At 28.8% G+C, this 21,021-nt stretch overlaps 1 protein-coding gene across 1 annotated transcript in view; it reads left to right on the top strand.

Moving 5' to 3' along the window:
- The window catches only part of LOC111628707 (multiple PDZ domain protein-like), a 40,767-nt gene extending 19,746 nt beyond the window's left edge, over positions 1 to 21,021 (top strand). The window contains exons 4-9 of the mRNA XM_023372543.1: positions 774 to 900; positions 978 to 1,056; positions 1,132 to 1,162; positions 1,248 to 1,367; positions 19,816 to 19,982; positions 20,043 to 21,021. Coding sequence (XP_023228311.1) covers positions 774 to 900; positions 978 to 1,056; positions 1,132 to 1,162; positions 1,248 to 1,367; positions 19,816 to 19,982; positions 20,043 to 20,301 — 783 coding nt within the window. The 3' untranslated portion in view covers positions 20,302 to 21,021. The remainder of the gene's footprint in view (positions 1 to 773; positions 901 to 977; positions 1,057 to 1,131; positions 1,163 to 1,247; positions 1,368 to 19,815; positions 19,983 to 20,042) is intronic.

Here is a 21,021-nt window from a genome sequence, read left to right as displayed (position 1 = left end):
AATAAACCATGCGATTAATTTTTTTTTGGTACGAAATTCAATTACTTTGTTTTGATTTCTTCATCGCATTACTAATTTACTTTCACACGAATCAAAACCCTATAAAAAATTAATTTTGTTATACAGTATTTCTTTTTATCGGGATATATTGCTAGAGGATATTTTTCGTATAAGAAACTTGATTTTTATTATTTATACATTTCGTGCCAGAATTTTTGTGAATTTTTATTAATAAGACCACATGCTTTTGGAATTTTACTGGCCAGCAAAGTACAGTATATATATATATATATAGGTTACACGTAAAAATGATTATTATATATTCAATATGCGCAAGATATTAGAATTTCTTATAACCAAAAATTACATTAAGAAAAGAAATATATTTTTAAAATTGAGCATCTTATACTTAAAACATATTGCATCTTAGAATTTGAACGGCAATTAATTTTAAATGAAACATTCTTCTTAAGAGATAATAAACTAAAAATAGAGAAGACATTAAGTATCCTATCATTTTTCATCATAAAATATTGCCATTATCTTCTTAAAATTTAAAATACATACGAATAGAAAAGGAATTATTGAATTGTTTGCACGATCGTTATTCATTTTTTTCCATTTTTTTTCTATTCTAAGCATCGATCAATTAATCTTTCTTTGTTCTTACAAAACTTTGTGTTTTTTTTCTAATATTCACATTAATTTATTTACTAATGCAGTTTCTTCAAGAAATGTTCGAACAGACATACGCTTTTCTTTTTATGTTAAAGGTGAACGACGTGTCTTTACGTGATGTTACTGCAGCGGAAGCAGTCAAGAACCTAAGAGAAGCTACTTCACCTGTCCGTCTTCTAGTTTTGAGAGAAAATCCTCAGACTTTATTTACTAGTAACGAAAGCAAGTTTTTAGTTTCTTTTTACTGAAGGAGAATTTTGTTTCCGATTGACATTCTCTAATTGGTATGTTCCATGCAGGTCCATCCAAGTTTATTACCGTGGAATTCAGAAAATCCAGTATCAAAGATAGACTCGGGCTGAGTATCATTCAAAGAACGTAAGACTCATAAGATTTACTTAAATAAAATTGTAAAGTTTTGTTATATACATATATATATTTTAATATTTGAAGAAACGGGAGAGGAGTTTTTGTTACTTATGTGGTAAATATATTTTTTAAATATTTATATTGCTTAAAATTGATCTATATACGTATATACTAAAAAAGTAATATACCATATTGTTAAGCAACCGGGTAGTATAGCAGCCAGACACGGTCGTCGCATAATGCAAGGTGATAGAATCCTAGAAATTAATGGACAAAATGTTAAAGATAGTAACCAGAAGGATGTGGCACAGATGCTACAGGTTAGTTTTTTTTATGCTTAATCAATATTGGCAAAGAGCGATGTTAGAAACGTGTTCGGATTAAGGAAAAAACAAATGAATTTTTTGAAAGTTCGAACAAATAAAATTGTTGTCAAATGTTATTAACCATTGTAAATTATGATTAACGTTTTCTGTAATGAAACAGAACAGCTGGCTTTAATGATAGAAACGTTGTTAATGGTTTAATCAAACGAATCAATATTTGTCATAAATGCAATTTTAGTGTTGTTATTTAAAATAATTATAAAATTCAAATTTATTACTTTCTGTTGTTATTTCGAAGCATTTCAATATTCGAAAATACTTATCGATTCTAGTCTAACGATTATCCTTAGATAATCCTCGATCATCATCGATAATTAAATGAGGATCGAAGAGGAATGTATTTATATCAACTTCCTAAGATTACTTGGATGATAAAATACTCTTAGATTCAAACACGTTCGTAATTATGACATTTTAACTAATCAAAACTTGAAAAATCTGTTTTGTATACATTTTATGGAAAATTTATTCCAGTAAATTTAACGAGAATATTTAAATCAGTTATAACAGTATCGTTCTCATCGGTAATATTTGCATTTCTAAAAATTCTTACAATTCTAATGATAATGAAAACTCGACCTTCCTTTCTGATTCTACTTAACATTAGAAATCTTTTACGAAATTCCAATCATTTATAAATCCAGAATATCAAGAAAATATTTATAAAATGTTATATTTATCCGCATAAATATGATTTCTATATTTTTCGAGTGACCTCGTAAAATATTTTTCATTTATTTTAAGAAACATATTCCAAGTAGAACGTTTTCTAATCTTTCATTTATTATATTTTTATCCAATTATTTATTCATTTTATGAATATTATTTTTATGTAGGAGACAACTCTAATATAAAAATTGAGGCATGAAGATGCCCAAATATCGTGTGTAGTGATATTGCGTGACGGCCTATGTTTAAAAATTGTACTATTTTGTTGTGGCAAAGGATTAATACCACTTTCTTTACATCAATACAAATATTTAACTTGTATTATTCTTGCAGTGTTGTACGATAAAATAATTAACGAGTTAGCTTCTAAAATTTCTTAAAGGATCAGTTTCTTAGATGAGTAAAATTATACAATTGTGTCGTTAAATTCTTTACGGATAATGAATATTTCTTTTGTCCTGTAATGCAGGTACGATACATAAATCAAATTAATTATTTATCATAATTACAGCTAAAACAATAATTAGGGAAAAATTATTTATTTCTACAAGGTTAATTAAGTTACAAACTATCGATAGTTTCGTTTCATGAATGATTAATGAATCGGCAACGCTTTATTTTAATGGAGAAGAGTGTATTATATCTTTACTTCTTTGCTTTTGTTTATTTATTATAAAATAATTTACATAAATCAAATATGAAATGTGATATAATGACATGAAAATTTACATATATATTTTTTTCTATATACAATAATAAAATGTATTGAGGACAGAATTTAATTACGGCCTTGTTATTTTAAGTTATTAGTTAAGGTGTCATTAGTACTCAAATCGGGAAAAGCTCAATGTTCTAATTATGTATATTATATCCAAATTTATATTCTATCGGTCTGAAGAATATTCCATTCATACAATTTATACCTCAACGAACAAGCCTTATCACAGAGAAGTCAGCAGATCTCCAATGATCGGACTTCATTCATGTTCATGTGTCATCGAAAATACTCGTCACAAATTATTTATTTCTTTGAATTTTTTGTAGGCCTATACTAAGAAAAAATTCCTTTAATTATTGTCAAATTTCATTATTAATATTTAAAAAGTACAATACGATTTTAAAAAAAATATACTAGAGGATCCCTAGTAGCCTATATATTTAAAAAATTGTATTGTAAATCGGTAATTGCCTAGATTTCTCTTGACTTCTGAGAGAAATTTTCAGCAAACTTTAACTTTTAAAAAATTGAAAATTTGGGTATAATTATAAAAAAAAATAAATTGGAAATATAGTTTTATATAAAGATTTACCTGTGGCGCGTTATCTTATGGGAAAAATTTCCATCAAAATGGGGACCAACCAATCTTTTATAAGTAAATATTTCCTTTAAAAGACCTTTAATATTTTCTTTAATGACTGAAGTTGACACTGTACAAGAGACCCCCTAATTCAAATTTGCCTGGTCTCCATGGAGCTATAACACGCCATTGAGATTTACTCAGATTCAAACCAATAATAAATTATAGGGGACTAGATTAATAAATAAGGGAAAAAATGAAAAAGCTTGTGTAGGCCTACAGAAGTCCAGTGTTAGTTAGACTGCCTATATAAACATCTTCAATTTTATTACTTTAAATTTTCCACTTTTTCAAGCTTGATGTATATGATTATTGTTAATTTAATCTGTTAAAAGTAAATTTACATTATCTAATAATTCAAGGGATAAGGAATGCACAATATAATTTTAACTTGTGATGAACGACTAGTATTTTTCTCTTTCTCAGTCAGCACTATTAGTAACGTGTAAAAAATAGCCTAAGCTTACTTGATGATAGCGAAAGCGTATACAGGATTATATACACTTCATACGGGCACTGCTGAATAATCTGGGGGCTGTTATATTTTTGGGGGCTTAGTCTCCTCATAGTCTCTGTAGGCACTGTTCTAGACTGATTTTCTGTGTGTATGAAAAATAAATTATACGGATATATCTTTGTAGCATATAAACACAAGCTTTTATGTAAGAGTACAGTTTATACATTATAAATACATTAGACCCCTCCTATAACACGGTAGATACGTTCCGTTTTATATGAATTCCGTGTTTTACGAGTCACTTAAATACATGAGCTAATCACAGCCCGGCACGTGTGCAGTTTAGGGACTATGGCTGTTTGAAAGGCTTTCTTCTATAAAATTAATCGATTCTAGACTAATTTGACTCAACATTTCCAAAACATGTATAATTTTTTGGGAATAATCCATATAAACTATGCTATAAACAAAAAATTGTAGGATTACTTACCGANTCTTACACGAACGATTCCTAAGGTTTCATGTTTTAATTTTTACTATTAGAAAAAAACATATTAGGATAAGTCTTTTCAATTTTTTCCGGTTCGAAAGATTGCCATTTTTATTATTATTGTTCTCAATTAAGCTGCTAAATTGATAGAAACTTAATATATTTTATTCGATTTTACATCGTTGCTATCTAGAAACAAGAAAATACTTTGTAATATTTCATAATTTTTTTTATTTTTTCATCTTTTGCAGCTCGTTAAAATCATGATATTACTTTTACGAATAATAGCAATAAAGACAAAAATTCCTCTAAGATTTCTATTTAGATAATTGTAATCAATTTTTAAATTTTCGCTGGATGATAAAATTTTTCTTTAAAAATTAAGACGTAGTCGCTTCCAAAAATTCTTGGATGATCATCATATTTCTTTTAAATGTTCCTTAGTGAAAACTTCAGACGACCCGACCTTCCTTTTTAGGCTACGTGGCCGTCCTGGAAAAAGTTCCTTAAAACATAGAAACAACCAATTAAAAATTAATAATTTTTTTAAAATTGGATTTGATTATTACTTTTTAATTGGTTGTTTCTATGTTTTAAGGAACTTTTTCCAGGACGGCCACGTAGCCTAAAAAGGAAGGTCGGGTCGTCTGAAGTTTTCACTAAGGAACATTTAAAAGAAATATGATGATCATCCAAGAATTTTTGGAAGCGACTACGTCTTAATTTTTAAAGAAAAATTTTATCATCCAGCGAAAATTTAAAAATTGATTACAATTATCTAAATAGAAATCTTAGAGGAATTTTTGTCTTTATTGCTATTATTCGTAAAAGTAATATCATGATTTTAACGAGCTGCAAAAGATGAAAAAATAAAAAAAATTATGAAATATTACAAAGTATTTTCTTGTTTGTAGATAGCAACGATGTAAAATCGAATAAAATATATTAAGTTTCTATCAATTTAGCAGCTTAATTGAGAACAATAATAATAAAAATGGCAATCTTTCGAACCGGAAAAAATTGAAAAGACTTATCCTAATATGTTTTTTTCTAATAGAAAAACTTAAAACATGAAACTTTAGGAATCGTTCGTGTAAGAGAATTTTTATAATAAATGAAATTATCTTGAAAAACTGGTAATAATTTTAACAATTTATATGCAAATGAATTCTCTTTATCAGTATTTTGATACGGGATTTAAAAATATGACGTTGAACGGGAATAATAATAATATGCATTCTTTCTAAACCGATTTTCGAAATTGTATTATCGAGACTTTGTTATAAAAACATAACAAAAGAGAAATAATAGAAAACTAGAAAATATTAATCTCTTGTAAAAATTACATTATAAAATTATATTTTTATAAAACATTTTTAGAATATTTTAATAATTTAAAGATAACCCCACATTTATTCTCTTGAATGGATACATATTTAAGAAAATAATCTATCTTACAGATGAAATCAGTAATAGTTTATAGAGTTAAATATTTATTTTAGATTTAAATTTATATAATTATTTTTATTTAAAAAAACTAGAAGAAATGTGAATTTTTTGAAATTGTATAATGTCTTTATTCGGGAATAGTTAAAGTTTAATGGCTTATTCTAATAATTATAGCTTGATACTTTGCTTTAATTACATTTAAAAAATGGAAAAGATAATACAAAATATGAGTAGAATTTTTTGCAAATACAGTACAAATTAATTTTATGAATTAATCATATAGTACTGATAATTTTAACCCAAATATTCTAATAATAAAAAAAACGTACTGTCTACATGAGAAATTTTTGAATTCGAAACACGTGGCATTTAACATTTGTATAGTTCCTCAGCAAAAGTTCGCGTGGTTAATATAATTCTCAAATAAAATTCTATCTATAAATGAAAAAAGAAAATTATTTATTATAAAGAATATATGGTATATGATAAGGTAAAGTGTGTGGAATAAATAAGAGCTTTTGTCTCTTTAAGTTGTCAACATAAAAGTTTAAGAGTTTAGAGAAGGTGGTATGGAGCAACACGTAGCAATATGAAACACTATAAACAAACATCTTCAAAAATCGTTAATACAAGCGAAAGCACTTTGTAGACAATTCTCTTTCATTTAATAAAAATTGGATTCATCTATTTGTTTTCTACAACGCGAAATTGAATTGGTTAGTTTTTTTAGCTTGTAGAGTACTAAGTGCTATTGAAATGCCATGTTTTTACCATTTTAACAACGCTTCTATTAATGCTTTGGCTTTGTTGTGGCTTGCAATTTTTACATCTTTCGAATCTAAGTTTACCGAAGTTTGTTGAACATAGTCTTGGTGATTACAACGAGACTTTTATTTTCATTAAAACATAACATTTTAAGTTACTCAAATGGAGCGTTATGGAACGAGATATAAGAGGCCAAGCAACAGAAATTTCAAGAAAATCTAGAGTTATTTACGTTTTAAGTAATGGAAACCACACAAACAAATTGCAATCGTTTTGGTAATGATTTGTTAGCTCATACTATATCTAATAATAAATAGTAACAAGATCTATTTGTAAACAGTAATTTAATGGATGATTAAATATTAAACTCTGTTTAATGTCGTAAGATGGGGTTAAACGGGAGATATCCCAATGAAAGTGGAGCTTAGTCAGGACTCTTCAATGTGGTCGATATCGACCCTGGGGGGTTAAAGCATTCTCAGGTGTCGAAAATTAATAGAGGATCGATTGAAGAGATAAAAGGTCGAGGAATACTTGAAGAGGCAAACAGTGAAAAAGTTTGAGAACTCCTGGACTAAGTGGAATGCTTACGAATGCTGTTTATTAAGTTGCTCAGCATATGTAAAAGTACTTTATGCAAGTCCATCATATCATTCTTTTCTAATTGTGTAACGCTGACTTTTCTTTTTAGATAAACCATATTAGATGCTCAATGGAGATCATGCTATTATTATTATTATTTTAATTGCTGAACTTTTCTGTATAGTGTCCATGTAGAAACTTGAAACGTATCGCGGCCGGATGGCCGAGCGGTCAAGGTGGCAGCCTACCGTTCTGGGGGACCCGGGCTCGAATCCGAACGGGTCGAAAAAATCCCCAGGAATTTTTCGGGGGGTGGTCCGTTCAGATATGTCGGGCCCCGTCCCTCACCACCCGGCAGTCCCATTGTGGGCCTGGCCGAACCCATAATGGGCCTGCAAAAAGAGGCCCTCTTAGTGCCCATAGGGTGGAAAGAGTAAAAAAAAAAAAAAATTGAAACGTATTAACAACTTCACAATAACTCATATACTTAACCATAAAGGGTATTTCAAAAAATGGACAAAACTTTAAGAGGTGGAAGAACACACCAAAAGAAACATTTCTCATCATATAATGCGTAGTCGAATCGAGGGAAAACGGTAGAGAGCGCTTTCCTGTCGACGTTTTTCGCATACATGGTCATTCTCAGTCTCCACGTCTGAAGAAATGGATAGTTATTCCAATGCCGAGAAGGCCGACACGGATTTCATGTACGAGACTTCCATCGAAACCCCTGGGGACTCATCGCCAGAATTAGTGTCACTGCTGTAGCTGTAGGCGAGATGCCTGGTATTTGTAATATACTATAGGCAATTCACTCCGTGTATACCGTGAAGCATACATTACGGTTGACGATCGCTTTTTTTTCAGCAGTTTTCTCTAATTATTCATTATTAAAGATTCTTTTTCCATATTCTGTGCCATGAGTCATAACTGTGTTTGCGTCTCAGAGCTTCACATTCGACCACGCATTCTATGACGAGAAATATTTGTTTTGGCGTGTTCTTCAAACCCTTAAAATTTTGCCCATCTTTTTTGAAACATCATAAGCGACAGTCATTTTCATATCAGTCTGTTTTCATTTAAATAAATTAATATCCAAATTTAATTTCTAATCTCTTTCCATCCACACAAATTAACGTGAAAGTACATTTGCATACATGAAGTATATATTCAGCTAGGGATTCGAACAACTTTAATATGGAAACTGAAATATCGGCCTTAGCGGTTTGGTTAGGTTTATTTGTATACGGCAACGTAACACGTGGGCAATATACCGAAGGAGGATGCATTCCGAGAAAAGTTTCCATGGAAAAATTGCCCTACTGAAGTGCTGCAAACGTGAAGAAAACCCAGCCCGTTGATGAGGCGCAAACCCATGTTCAACTATCAATATTCAGTGGTTTTATCCACTAAACGCTAGTGGGCTGAACGAGATGACCAGATAGAGTGATAGTCAATTTTTCAGGGTGGTCTGTCCGCATATGTCGGGCTTCATCCCTCTTCACTCCATCCTTCATAATGGCCAAAACCATAACGGGCTTGCTAAAAAGACATTGTTAGTGTCCACAGGACGGTTTAAAAAAAAAGTGAGCTGAGCGTCTATTATAAAAGCGAGCACATGATTTCTCGTAGGTTACTAATTTGTTTAAAATTTAAACACCGATAATACTGTACTAAATGATATTCTTTTCAAGTTCTTAAGTAAATTTAAATTTTTTCGTGTATTTTTTGTTATTGGTATAGCCCCAATTATTAATAATACAGTTGCAGCAAACTGTATAACAAAACTGAACAATCAAGAGTTTGGTAAAATATTGAAAACTAATATAAAAAATAACAGTATTGAATGATTGATGAAAATAGTATTTTATAAAAATATTTGTCGAATATTTTACTCTATAAATACTATTAATTAAACTACACTCAGGCATATTCAGAGAAAGAGAATTATATATTCTTCCCTTAACCAAAAATAAAATAAAATATTTATGTGTATATTTATTATTTACATGCTTGTCAGTTTACGTGCAAGCCTATTCGATGCCAAGACGAATTCAATTTAAAAATTCTGAACTGTATGTTGTTAGAAGAATAAAATGGGATTCTAAAACAAAAAACTGCTTGGATCTATCTTTTATTTTCGAGAATTTTTTGGAAAAGGATTTTCCCATTGAAAAAGCATTATTTTTTAACGAGATCGTGTGCATAAACAAATAGGTTATAATCGTACAATTAAAATAAATATATAATTATAATGAATAATTTTTTTTTACTCTTTTTGCCTTGTGGGTACTTAGATAGCCTTTTAATCAAGCTCAACGTGTGTTCGACCAAACCCATAATGATAGAGCCTTGGACGGGACCGACATATTTGGGATGAACCACTCTCGAAAAATTCCTGTTATTTTTTGATCCGTCGAATTCGCCCACTAACGCCCGAGTGAATATGAACACTGGTAGTTGCTCGCGGCAGTGGCAGACCTACATTTTTTGGTACCCTGAAGCTTAAACTGCCGGTTGCGTGGTCCTAGGCAATCAGCAAAAATAAGGCAACATCTAACAAGGTCCAAAGGGTCTTGCTGACATTGCAAAAATCTCGAGGTACAAATGAAGGAGAATTGGGTAGTGGTCCTTGAAAAATGGGCCATGCCGTGCGCCCTTTCCCGCCGTAAAAACGAAGTCTGAATAATCACTGTTATCTTTTTCAATACTGTCGTTCTATGACAGGTTACAACAAATTAAAAAAAAATTAACCACTACATCTCAGACTTCGATTAAAATTGCTCTATTGGGTTATTTCAAATGTCACCAATGTGAATAAAAAATTTCCAAGGCTATGCCTTATAGTTTTCGAGTTATGGACATTTTGAGCGCTATTAAATGGTTATTAGAATATATTCTACAGTCAATATTAAGTACTTTCGTCCAGTTTATTTTAATAACAGACGCGTTAAAAAACTTTGTCGATTTTGTTGAAAAATTCACTCATTAAAGAGTTGCTTTAGGGTCTCTCCGGAATCACGTGTCCTGAAGCTTAAGCATCAAAAGTTTTATAGTAGATACTCCACTAGGTCTCGCGGGCTGGCCATAAGGAATTTTCCGAGTTTTATTCACGTATCTAACACCTAAATAGAGTCAATTTCTCATAGAATGTCTTCCGAGAGGCACCCTCATTTGGTAGATCGTCCATGTGTTGCGTTACCGTATCCCACCAAACCAAATCCCCAGAGCAATAAACTAATACCATAAAAGCCTCGGCCTTACGGCCGTCCTCACGAATGCGTTATCAAACCATTCATAAAATAAATCTATAGAAATATGCTGGCAAAAATATTTGTCCACAATAATATTAGAAATAAGAAGCAATGTAAATAAATATCTATAAATATTATAAATACGGATTTACAGGTATATATATCTTTCACACTGCATGAGTATGTTATAATATTTATATACATTTATAAATATTATTTCCTAAGATAGTGCAAAGTTAACTGTTTAAAAATGTGAAAAAAGTATTTTAAATAATATTTATTTATTTATTAAAGAATTTATTAAAATACGAAAATTCATTTATATGCCTTACATAATAATGATTTGATTACAATTTTTATTTTTCTGAATAAACGAAAAAGAAATTTTTCAATTAAATCGATCGAGAACCCATTTGATTATTCAACCATCGTATTTACTATCAAAATATAACGATATTTCCGACTTCTTTTCAAAAGGAATTTACTTGAATACTTTACTTGAGTGTTTGAAATGTTGTTTCCGTTTTCTTTAACTTCGTTTTAAAAAATATACGTCAAAATATTGATTGAAAAGTCCAACATTTATAGTTCTTTTTTATTTCACTAGAGAATTTCCATGTTTTATGGACTAAAAAGTAGATCTATATATGTATATTGATTACAAGAAATTTATTTTATGTAATATATTTGATATAATTGATGTATTGATTTTACATTTTATATAAATTCTTTGTGTTCAAATTGAATGATTATTATTTTTTAAAATAAAACTATGTAACATAGAGAGATGTTTATAAATTAATACAAGTTTTTAATTGAGCGGTTATTTTATCATATTTTCAGATAATAGTTCAATCGATGGGTAAATATAGAAACATTAATTCTAGAACTGAAGAACTCCTAAGGGAGTATATCACTGATGTAAGAAGTTTTCAGTGGGGATACGAAGACTTTACAGAAATTTAAGAAAAATTAATTTTTTTTTTTATATAACACTCCATTATATATCCAAATTATATTTGTTTACATTCGGATAAAAAGCTTTAATTGGATTTTGAAATAAGTCTGTTTTTCTAATATAAATATTAAATAGGCCTATATTTCAAATATGTCTAAAAACACGGTCGTATTCACAGCCCAAATTCAAGGTTTAGTTAGAAGTTAACCGAATAAAGTGAATGGTAATTGGTTAACTTTTAACTGTAACACTTAATTTGGGGTTACGGCCGTTTTAATCATGTACTGTACGTGCAGACACACACGTACTGTACATACGCCTACACGTTTACATATACATATATGCAAACGTGTAGGCGTATATACGTTTGTGTCTTTTCTGTTTACACATATACTCGTATAGAGAAAAGACACAAATACAAAAACACACATAAAAAACAAGCAAAGTAATATATTGATGTTATTCTTATTAGATTTTAAAAGAGTTTTAAAGAAATTATTACTTTGTAAATAGAAATATGATCAAATAATTTCCGCTTATAATGAATGAGGATTATAGCATATAACTTATTTTTTTCTTTTAATTTTGTAATCATAACAATAATGGGCACTTTTTCTTTCCAAATCATTAGCCAAAAATCATCAACAGTATGAGCCATAGGTCCTTGAGTTGCAATGTATGTTTTTGGTTCTCCATCATAACCCTGAAAACAATTACATTCTATATTCAAAATTATGTTTTAATTATTCAACAAAAACACTNACAAATCATTATTACTGATATTAAAAATAATTATTTTAATTATTTTAAAATTTTAATATTTAAATATTTATTCATATGAGTTCAAAATAGATTTATATTGTCGATTTGCTTTTAGCATAGTGATAATATTCAGAAATAATTTAAATTCTTAAGTTATCTCTTAATACATTTCTAAATAAATATTTAGCAAGGAATTATATTCGTATTTACATATTCCTTGTTAAGAAGCTGTTACTAATATTTCGATCCTATGATAGAGGGTCAATAAAGTTGTCAATAAAGAGTGCAATAAAGCTTTTTTTCATCAAAGAAAGCCAAGTAAATGATTTACGTCTTAATCCAACGAAGAGGATTGGGATGAAATTTTGAGTTGAATTAATACCGATTGAAACGATCACTCTCAGTTAGTCTTAGCTGATAAAATTATACTAAAATTATATTGTCAAATTCAAAAGCAATAATACTAAATATTACATATGCTACTTTATAGTTAATAATAAATATCTGGTGTTGTATCTTATCCAATATTAAATGATTGGATTCAACTATAAATCAAACATGGTACTAAATCCAAATAGATGAAAAATATCAATGCATTTATTTCGTTTTTTTTCTGATTCTGTTAATTTAAATTAGAAACTTCTGTTAATTTAAATTAGAAAATTAACAACAATGAAAAATAATCACTTGTCTATCTACAATTACATAGCAAACAATTTTCACTATAATATAATAGTTTATAATACAGGGTGTTCCTAAAGTCTGGACACAGGTAAAAATACATACTTTCAAGAAATAAAATTTATTAACATTTTATTCAATTGGAATATTAAATAACGTCTTCAAGACTTTGGTCAGATGAATGAGGAGACCACTCCACATGACCACGTCTATGCACGTGGTCAGTTCAATTCTTTCTTTTTTCGACGAAGCCATACTTAATCCGTGGAGGGAAAAATTATAGTTAATGAGATTTCCTGTGTGTCCAAGGCTTTAGGGACAATCTGTATAATATTTAATGAGGAACAGGCTTCTCAGAGGGCAAGAGGGCCTCAGACTTACTTTTTTGAATACTAAAAACTCCAGCATACTAAAAAAACGTGTTAAAAAGTTGTGTTATATTTAAAGTAATAAAATTTGATTTTAAAAAGTTAGTACTTTTTTCTTAATTCACAGGAATTTAATGGAATAAATAATTTATAACAAATGTTTTTGAGTCCTCCGTAAACGTGAGGCGCAGACCAAATAGTGGTGCTATTTGTTCCGGGCCTCATTCTTTCCTCTTGCTATATTCTTCTTTCATGAGACTATTATACAATTGTTTTCATTAAGAAATTCAATATCGAGAGCTATATCCAATTTGTTTAAATTTCATTACATCATATTAATATATTTTTTGTGTTAAAATTAAAAGAATATATATGTTAAAATATTCTCGTAATAAATTATTTAAACTAATTTTGAAGAATAGTTTAATCTTCGTATTGGCTATGTTATTAGTATTCACTATAAAATCAATCGTATCGCATTAGTACGGCATTCATATTTATAAAACAGGTTTTTGCATTCAGTTAGGACTGAGATTGAGCCTGTCTTGTAAGATACATTATTAATACACTGTAGTAATAATAATTATCTTTTATGACAGTTGACAATATATTAATTAATATAAAGTCAATTTTAAAAATGATCTAAAAATAAAAATAAAAGCATTGAACTAATACATATAAAGACAATATTTTAAAATCATCTATATATAGGCCTATAAAATTGCTTGTCCTGACTGAATGACTCACTTACTGATTCATCATCGCCCAGAGCAAACTGCTGAACCTAAAGAGGTGAAATTTGGTACACAGTTAGGATACGTCATGAAAACGCACACTAAGAAGGGATTTTTCGAAATTTTCCCGCGGGGGGAGAGGGAGAGCATTAAGGCTTAATCGGAAAAACGGCTTCTACTGTACTATTTTACATGCGATTTTTTGTTTTTATCTGCTTTGTGGTAGGGTATGCCATGGCAATGCACACTAAGAAGGGATTTTTCGAAATTTCCCCTCGGGAGGAGAGAGAGAGGATTTAGTCTTCATCGAGTACTTAGGTGTATTAAATTAATAACATTTCGGACATTGTTATAAATATTTTTATCTATTTCGATTTTAAAAATGTTCGAACCGTTTTAAATTCGAATTTATTATTGCATATTGGTTAGATTATAGAACGATTGTAAACGTTCCAGAAAATTGATCAAATTGAAAATAGTTCGTTTGATTCTCGGCAATTCTCATCATTCTCAACGGTAGGTGTTATATAACAATTACTATGGTTGTTGAAATACTGAAAATATAAATGGGATTTGCTTGCAAAATCCTCGCGGGCGAAGTCGCGGGTAACAGCTAGTCAAACATAAAATTGAAATTATTATTGTTATTGTTCTACAATGGAGACTTTTCTTTTTTCAGCAAAAAAGTGAAAATTTCTCTTGTAAAGAACTTTAAAAAATGTCTTATATGGGAAGAGTAACACGATCTAATCGGAATTCGTTGATGACCGAGCTGTTAAGACAATGTTTTACAATTTTTTTCCTAGTAGTGGGATCACCAACTTAATTTTTTCATGTGACACCTCTAATTTTTTATATATTCGATAGGTATTATAAATACGTGTATAATTAGTTTAAACTAATTATACACGTATTTATAATACCTATCGTCATGATCATGCATATACGTAAAAATTGTTATAGTGCTACTCATCACCATATTTCGCGGTACCCGTAAAATATTGCAACACCTTGGTTGAAAACTATTAGATTAAGGTGTTAGCCTTTCGCTCGGAGGATCAGGGAATGAATCTGGACGGGTCGTAAAACCCCAGAATTTTTCGAGGATAGTCCATCCCTGATATATTGGGCCCTTTCTCTTACCCGTAGTGGGTTCTTTCCGAACTCATTACGGGTTTTAAAAAAAAGGCCTTTTAAGTGTCCAAAGAGAGGAAAGAGTAAAAAACAAAAATTAATAGAATTTCACGATCACAACAAAAATATCCTGTTTAAAATATCGAATTTTACTTTATGTAACATACAGATTAAACTTTGTCGTGATTTGATTGTTTGCATATTTAATGCATGACAAAATAATCTTATTATTGTGGAATTAATTATTAATTAGAATTTTTGTAGCAGTGTTAAAAAATGCGATAGCTAAATAAAGCGTATGGTACGTAAATTATAATGATACAGACCATAAATAATTCACGTCTTTAATTAACTTAAACAGTGTTTTATTTACCATTAGGACCACTAGTCCCGGGCCTAGTGATGCAAGAGTTTGGACAGGAAAAACATTCAAAGTAATAATAATAATGATAAAATAATAATAAAAAAATAATTTAATTTAGAAACAATTCATAAAGGAATTGATGCAAATTAAAAGTTTAAGTAAAGACAAAATAAGAGTTGAGTAATATTAAATATGGATACATTTTGTATGAACAGAGTAGTAGTATTAATAATAGGTTTTCAATAGTAGTGCCTTTGTCCTTTCGATATTTAAAAATCTGTAAAAAAATACAACTATTGAAGAATTAAAATTATAAAATGGAATCGTTCAGTGCAAAAGCGGCACTATTATTTTGGGGGTGCCTGTACACTGTGGTCCTAGGGGTGTCATATTTCTAAATCCAGCATTGAAAGTTGCGCGAAGAGTTTTATCATAAATTTTATCACGTCGATGAATCGTTCGTGCCGTCGACTTATTTATGACGATTATAAAAAGAATTACGTCAAAAACCGATAAATTAATATAATATCTTATAGACTTTTGTAAAAAAAAATTTAAAAACTATTTTAGTATCATAAACTATTTATATGAATTACTTCACGTAACTTAAGAAAGTTGTAAATTAAAAACCGAATTGATTGAAAATTAAACAGTAAAAACTTTGTAATTTTTTTCTTAAAACATTTTTATTTTTTAATGAACTAAATTCACTAGCACAGTCAATTTTATTTTTTAATATAATCGTTGTTTTCATGCTTCCACGACAATCGGATTTATGCACTGATGAACTGTTACCAGGATCTCTTTACATTGCAAACTCTTCAAAAAATAATTATTTATTGAATTTATTATAGCAAATTTTAAAAAAATTAATATATAAATCCCTAAAAATGCGTATTACTTTAATTAAAAAATTTAATAAATCCTTAATTAAAACGGAAAATACAAAACTAAGTTATATCTAAACAAAAACAAGAAGATTTATTCAGTCGAATTTGAATAGAAATTCAATGTGGAGCTTTACGAATAAACTATCTACGAATTTAAATTTATAAATAACGATAATTTAAATAAAAAACAATAAAAACGCAATTAGATTTATATTTTAAAATTATTTTACTATTCTCAATTTCTTGATTTATTCAAAATATGGAGTCTATCGAGTATACATGTGCACGATCGATAGAAATATCAGTACAAATCTTATTATAAAATTCACTTTTTGAATAACACTTTATATAATTCAATTTAACAGCAATCCAACAGAATGCAATCATAATAAAACTAATGTTCAGGAAGGATTAAGTATTTCGACAAATCGGCAAATTGTTGCATAAAATATATTCTTTCTCGGTTGCTTTATATTATATTTAAGAATTTGCACGATTATAATAAAATTTCCAGACCAATTTTTCTTCTCAATTTTCTTCGATTGCATCTTTATACCATATAAAAATTCACGCTTTAATGCAATTAATCTTTTAATGAGAAATTTATCTAATTAAACATGTGTTTACTTGTACTATATATATTTTTTAAATGATTAATGATCGATATGTGTACACATCAATCGTCATTAATCTTATATAAAAATCTGAAAATTCAATGTTTAAATTAAGGCAAATTTTGAGATTTAGCATAATTTAATAATTAACATCATTAATATAAAAATACAGTAAACTGTGTATGGTTATTTAATTGTTATAATTATAATCATCATAACAAAATATCGACATTCTGGACATTAATAGGATCTTTCTTCTTGTGCTTTTGTCCAAGCCCACAATGGGGAGCCGGGCGGTTAAGTTATAATTTTGAATTTTAAATTAATTTTGTTTATCATGCCATTTATTTAATCGATTAAATCATGTCTTGTCTTGTAAAATAATAGAGTTTTACTTTCTTTATTAATCTTTTTACTTAATTAAGCCTTTCAAAACTCTCATCAGGCAATAAATCATGCGATAATCTTATCTCGCAATTTACCTTCGTGTGAACCTAAGTAAATAATCTAGTTATAGAAGAAACACTAATTATATTTAAATAATTATATAACGATCTAAATTATATTAATATATCAATTTATCAGTCATCTCATACTTTGAATATTAATTTTCAGTAATATTTCATTGCTAGGAAAACAAGCAGAGTAAAAGATAAGACAATGAATGGTCCTATATTTATGTATCGTGTTTCAGTTTTGTTTCATCTGATATATTACTGTATCGATGTATCTACTTCTAGACATTTATTCGAAAAAATGGAAAGATTTTTATATAAAATAAAATTTAATTCATTAATTTTTTCTACAAATTATATAACTTAATCTCTCGTTTAATAAAAATCAAAAGTAAAAAAAACGTTTATTTCTATTTTTTTTTTACTATCAAACGATATAGAAAAGAAATCAATATTGAAAATTCTCATTAAATTTAATTGATGAGGTTCCTTATTTAGAACTTTAAAACTTCAAAAAAGTTTATTTTATTTTATTTTTTGTTCGAAATTACGTATGTATGCGCCATAAGAAATTATTCAGTATTGAAATACTGTCATGAAATCAAATTTCCTTCAAGAGAAAATTGCAACGAGCGTAGTCTGGAATAGTAATATATAGGATTTCTTGGTAAAAGAAATTTTCGATTTTGTTTCTAATCCAATAACACTATAAACGAATATATTAGTCCTTAAAACTGTGCAATTTATTCTGTTTCAACATATATTTATTTATTAGTTAATATTCTCTTCACTATTATATGAAAAATCAATATTTTATCTCTTATTCCATTCTGTTAATGCGATCCTCTCGATTTATTATCCTTTCTATTCTAAATTTGTTTTCCATTAACACAATTAAGATTTTCCGCATTTAGATTTAATAAAGTCCTCTCTCCTTTCTCAAATATTTATGTTATTAATTCGAATTATGTTACTGTGAATCATGAATTTATTTATCTCAAATGCCTCATATATCATTGTTAATAGATTGTAACAGTGGGCGTATTGTTTTTTATGTAGCAATTTATTATATTGCCAATGAAGATCCCTGTAATTCCAGAAAATCTTACGAATCTTATCTTCGAAACGACTGACAACGTTCGAAATAAACCCATTTCAGCAAATGGTTTTTATTCCAGATAACGATCCATTTGTAACAATTCATGATTTAGAATAGTGTTTGTACGAATTGGCATTCAATCCTAAGTAATTCCCTTCATAGTCATGTAAATTGCAATTCTGATACTAAAGAATGATGAAGGACTTTCTGTTCTGAAATAATTCTTTTCATTATCTATTCGATTCCAATTTTTTATATATAAATTCTTCTTTCTGAAGAATTTTCTTTCATAAAGAATACTCCTTAATTCAATTTATATACTCTATTATAATACTATTTTCAGTCTACTTTATTCCAAAGTTTCTGTAATGTAATTTTTTCATAAATGTATCTTTCATAAAGTATAAAGCTACAATATATTTAATTTAATTTTAAAACTTTTGTTCATTTGTGTTTTAAATTATTTTCTCCACTTTATTTTTACTTTTTCATACTTTGCCATAATTTTTCTCTGTTATATATAACAGACGGAAAGTATATCGATTGATCGAAAGATGACACCCCAAAATTTTTACATTTTTGGACTCAGGGGACCTTGAAACGTCGAGAAATACAAAAAAAAAAAAAAAAAATTGGGAGTTTTTTCTGTAGGTATAGATCTTAATGTGTGTGTATGGGGAAGGCACGATTTTATTATCTCTTTGAAGTTTAAAAACTCTTGTGATTTTTGTCGAAATTTTCTGAAATTTTGCAGGAAAATTTGTGTATTAGAGAGATTGATACAAATAAATTTTGATGAAGAAAGATCGAGAGGGTGAGGAGATAGAGGGGTCGTGTGTCAAATCTCCATTATGGTCGGACATAATAACGATTTTATTCGTTATTGGCATTTACAATTTTTTATAAAACCTGTCTCTACCCAGAAAATTGAACTTTTTGCTATTTTATAATAATTAAAAATATAGAAAGTTTTTAATACTAAAATATCATAACAGATGGCGCCACACCCATTTTTAAATGTTGCCGGGAAAGTTAAGCAACTCGTTGCTGGATATTTTAACTACATGCATACATTAAATTTAATTTGCAAATATGTGTTTATTACTTCGAAAACGAAAAAAAAATACAGGCCCATAACGCCTTTTGACTAGGCATTCCAAGCAGATAAGAACCGAAAAATAAATAAAACAACAAGAAAAAAACCTTTTTATTATATAATTTTTAAAAAATAAAAAAAATTGAAGAATATTAATAATATAATTTCTAAAATCAGTTAATAAAATCTTTTATTAATTTAAGAGCATGGACGGGGCTATTGTACTACTCTTGGGACGAGTTCCGAGTTTGACTAGTTCCATTCAAGAATGGGCCAAGTGGAAGGCACAGATATGCTTAAGAACAAGAACCAGTACTTGGTCCGCTTATACTGGAAACGCCAAAGAAAAATTACAAACTCAAAGACCCAGGTAGATTATTTATTTATTTATTTATATTTAATAAAACTGGTTAACAGAGTTTATTTACAGTTTGCCTGTGAGTAAAGAGAGCACTTTAGGTTTTCCCAATTGCGTAACCACGGTGTGTTCTTCTTGTGTGGAGTCCACATTTCCTTCGCGTGAACCGAGTCCCAGTTCCAGCATCAGAAGATCGAGACTCAGCATCGTGGCAGAAGATTTCAAAAGTGCAACAGCTCATACCGAAGAAGATCATCGCGATATCGACGAATTTAACGCTAGCGGATCTGAAAATCCTCTCTTGCCCAGCATTCTTGTTACCAGCTTTTGAATATTATAATTTTCATAAATTAAATTCCGATATTCTTCTTTAAAAAAAACAAAATACAAAATACAAAGAAAAACGAACTGTGATCGATAATATAGTAATATCTACTTTATCCGATAATCTCGAGTTATATCGCAGTTATATCGAATGGCATAAAATGGCGATTTTTATGCATTTTTTGCTGTAAAGAGCGTCTATATTTTTATCAGCAAATTTCATCAGGAATCGAAAATATATTTGGGAACTGTACTGTAAATAATCCCAACTTTCCATTGAAAATAATTGTATATTATCTTACAAAAAAAAAACGAAAAAAACAAAAAAAATACATAAAAAAAGAAAGAAAGAAAATATTTTCTGAAAATGACGATACGAATTTTCTAATTGCACAACTCAAAAGCGCGTGTTTTTTGATGATAAATGCGAATTGTGCGATCAAATCACCCGTCCACTTCAGAGTATTTATGAACAATAATCATTTTAATGATTTTTTCGCCTCTAGATGGCATTACTTATTCTAATTTATGTTGTGAATTTTCATCTTTGATTGTAATTTGCATTTTGTGAATGATTGAGTTGTGTTCGATGTTCCAATATTTTCACTATTCGATTTCACCAATGTGAAATCAATAACATGCTGAACTAAAGGACCATTCAAATATTGTCAGTAATGACATAGTATATATATAGAGTAACTTTTGTATTCGTGTATTTCCATCTTAA

The sequence above is a fragment of the Centruroides sculpturatus genome, unplaced genomic scaffold (assembly GCF_000671375.1).
Source record: "Centruroides sculpturatus isolate CEXI.00-Female unplaced genomic scaffold, Cexi_2.0 scaffold30, whole genome shotgun sequence".
Lineage (NCBI taxonomy): Eukaryota > Metazoa > Arthropoda > Arachnida > Scorpiones > Buthidae > Centruroides > Centruroides sculpturatus.
The sequence above is the reverse complement of the archived record's forward strand: the minus strand, read 5'-3'. Positions and strand labels throughout refer to the sequence as shown.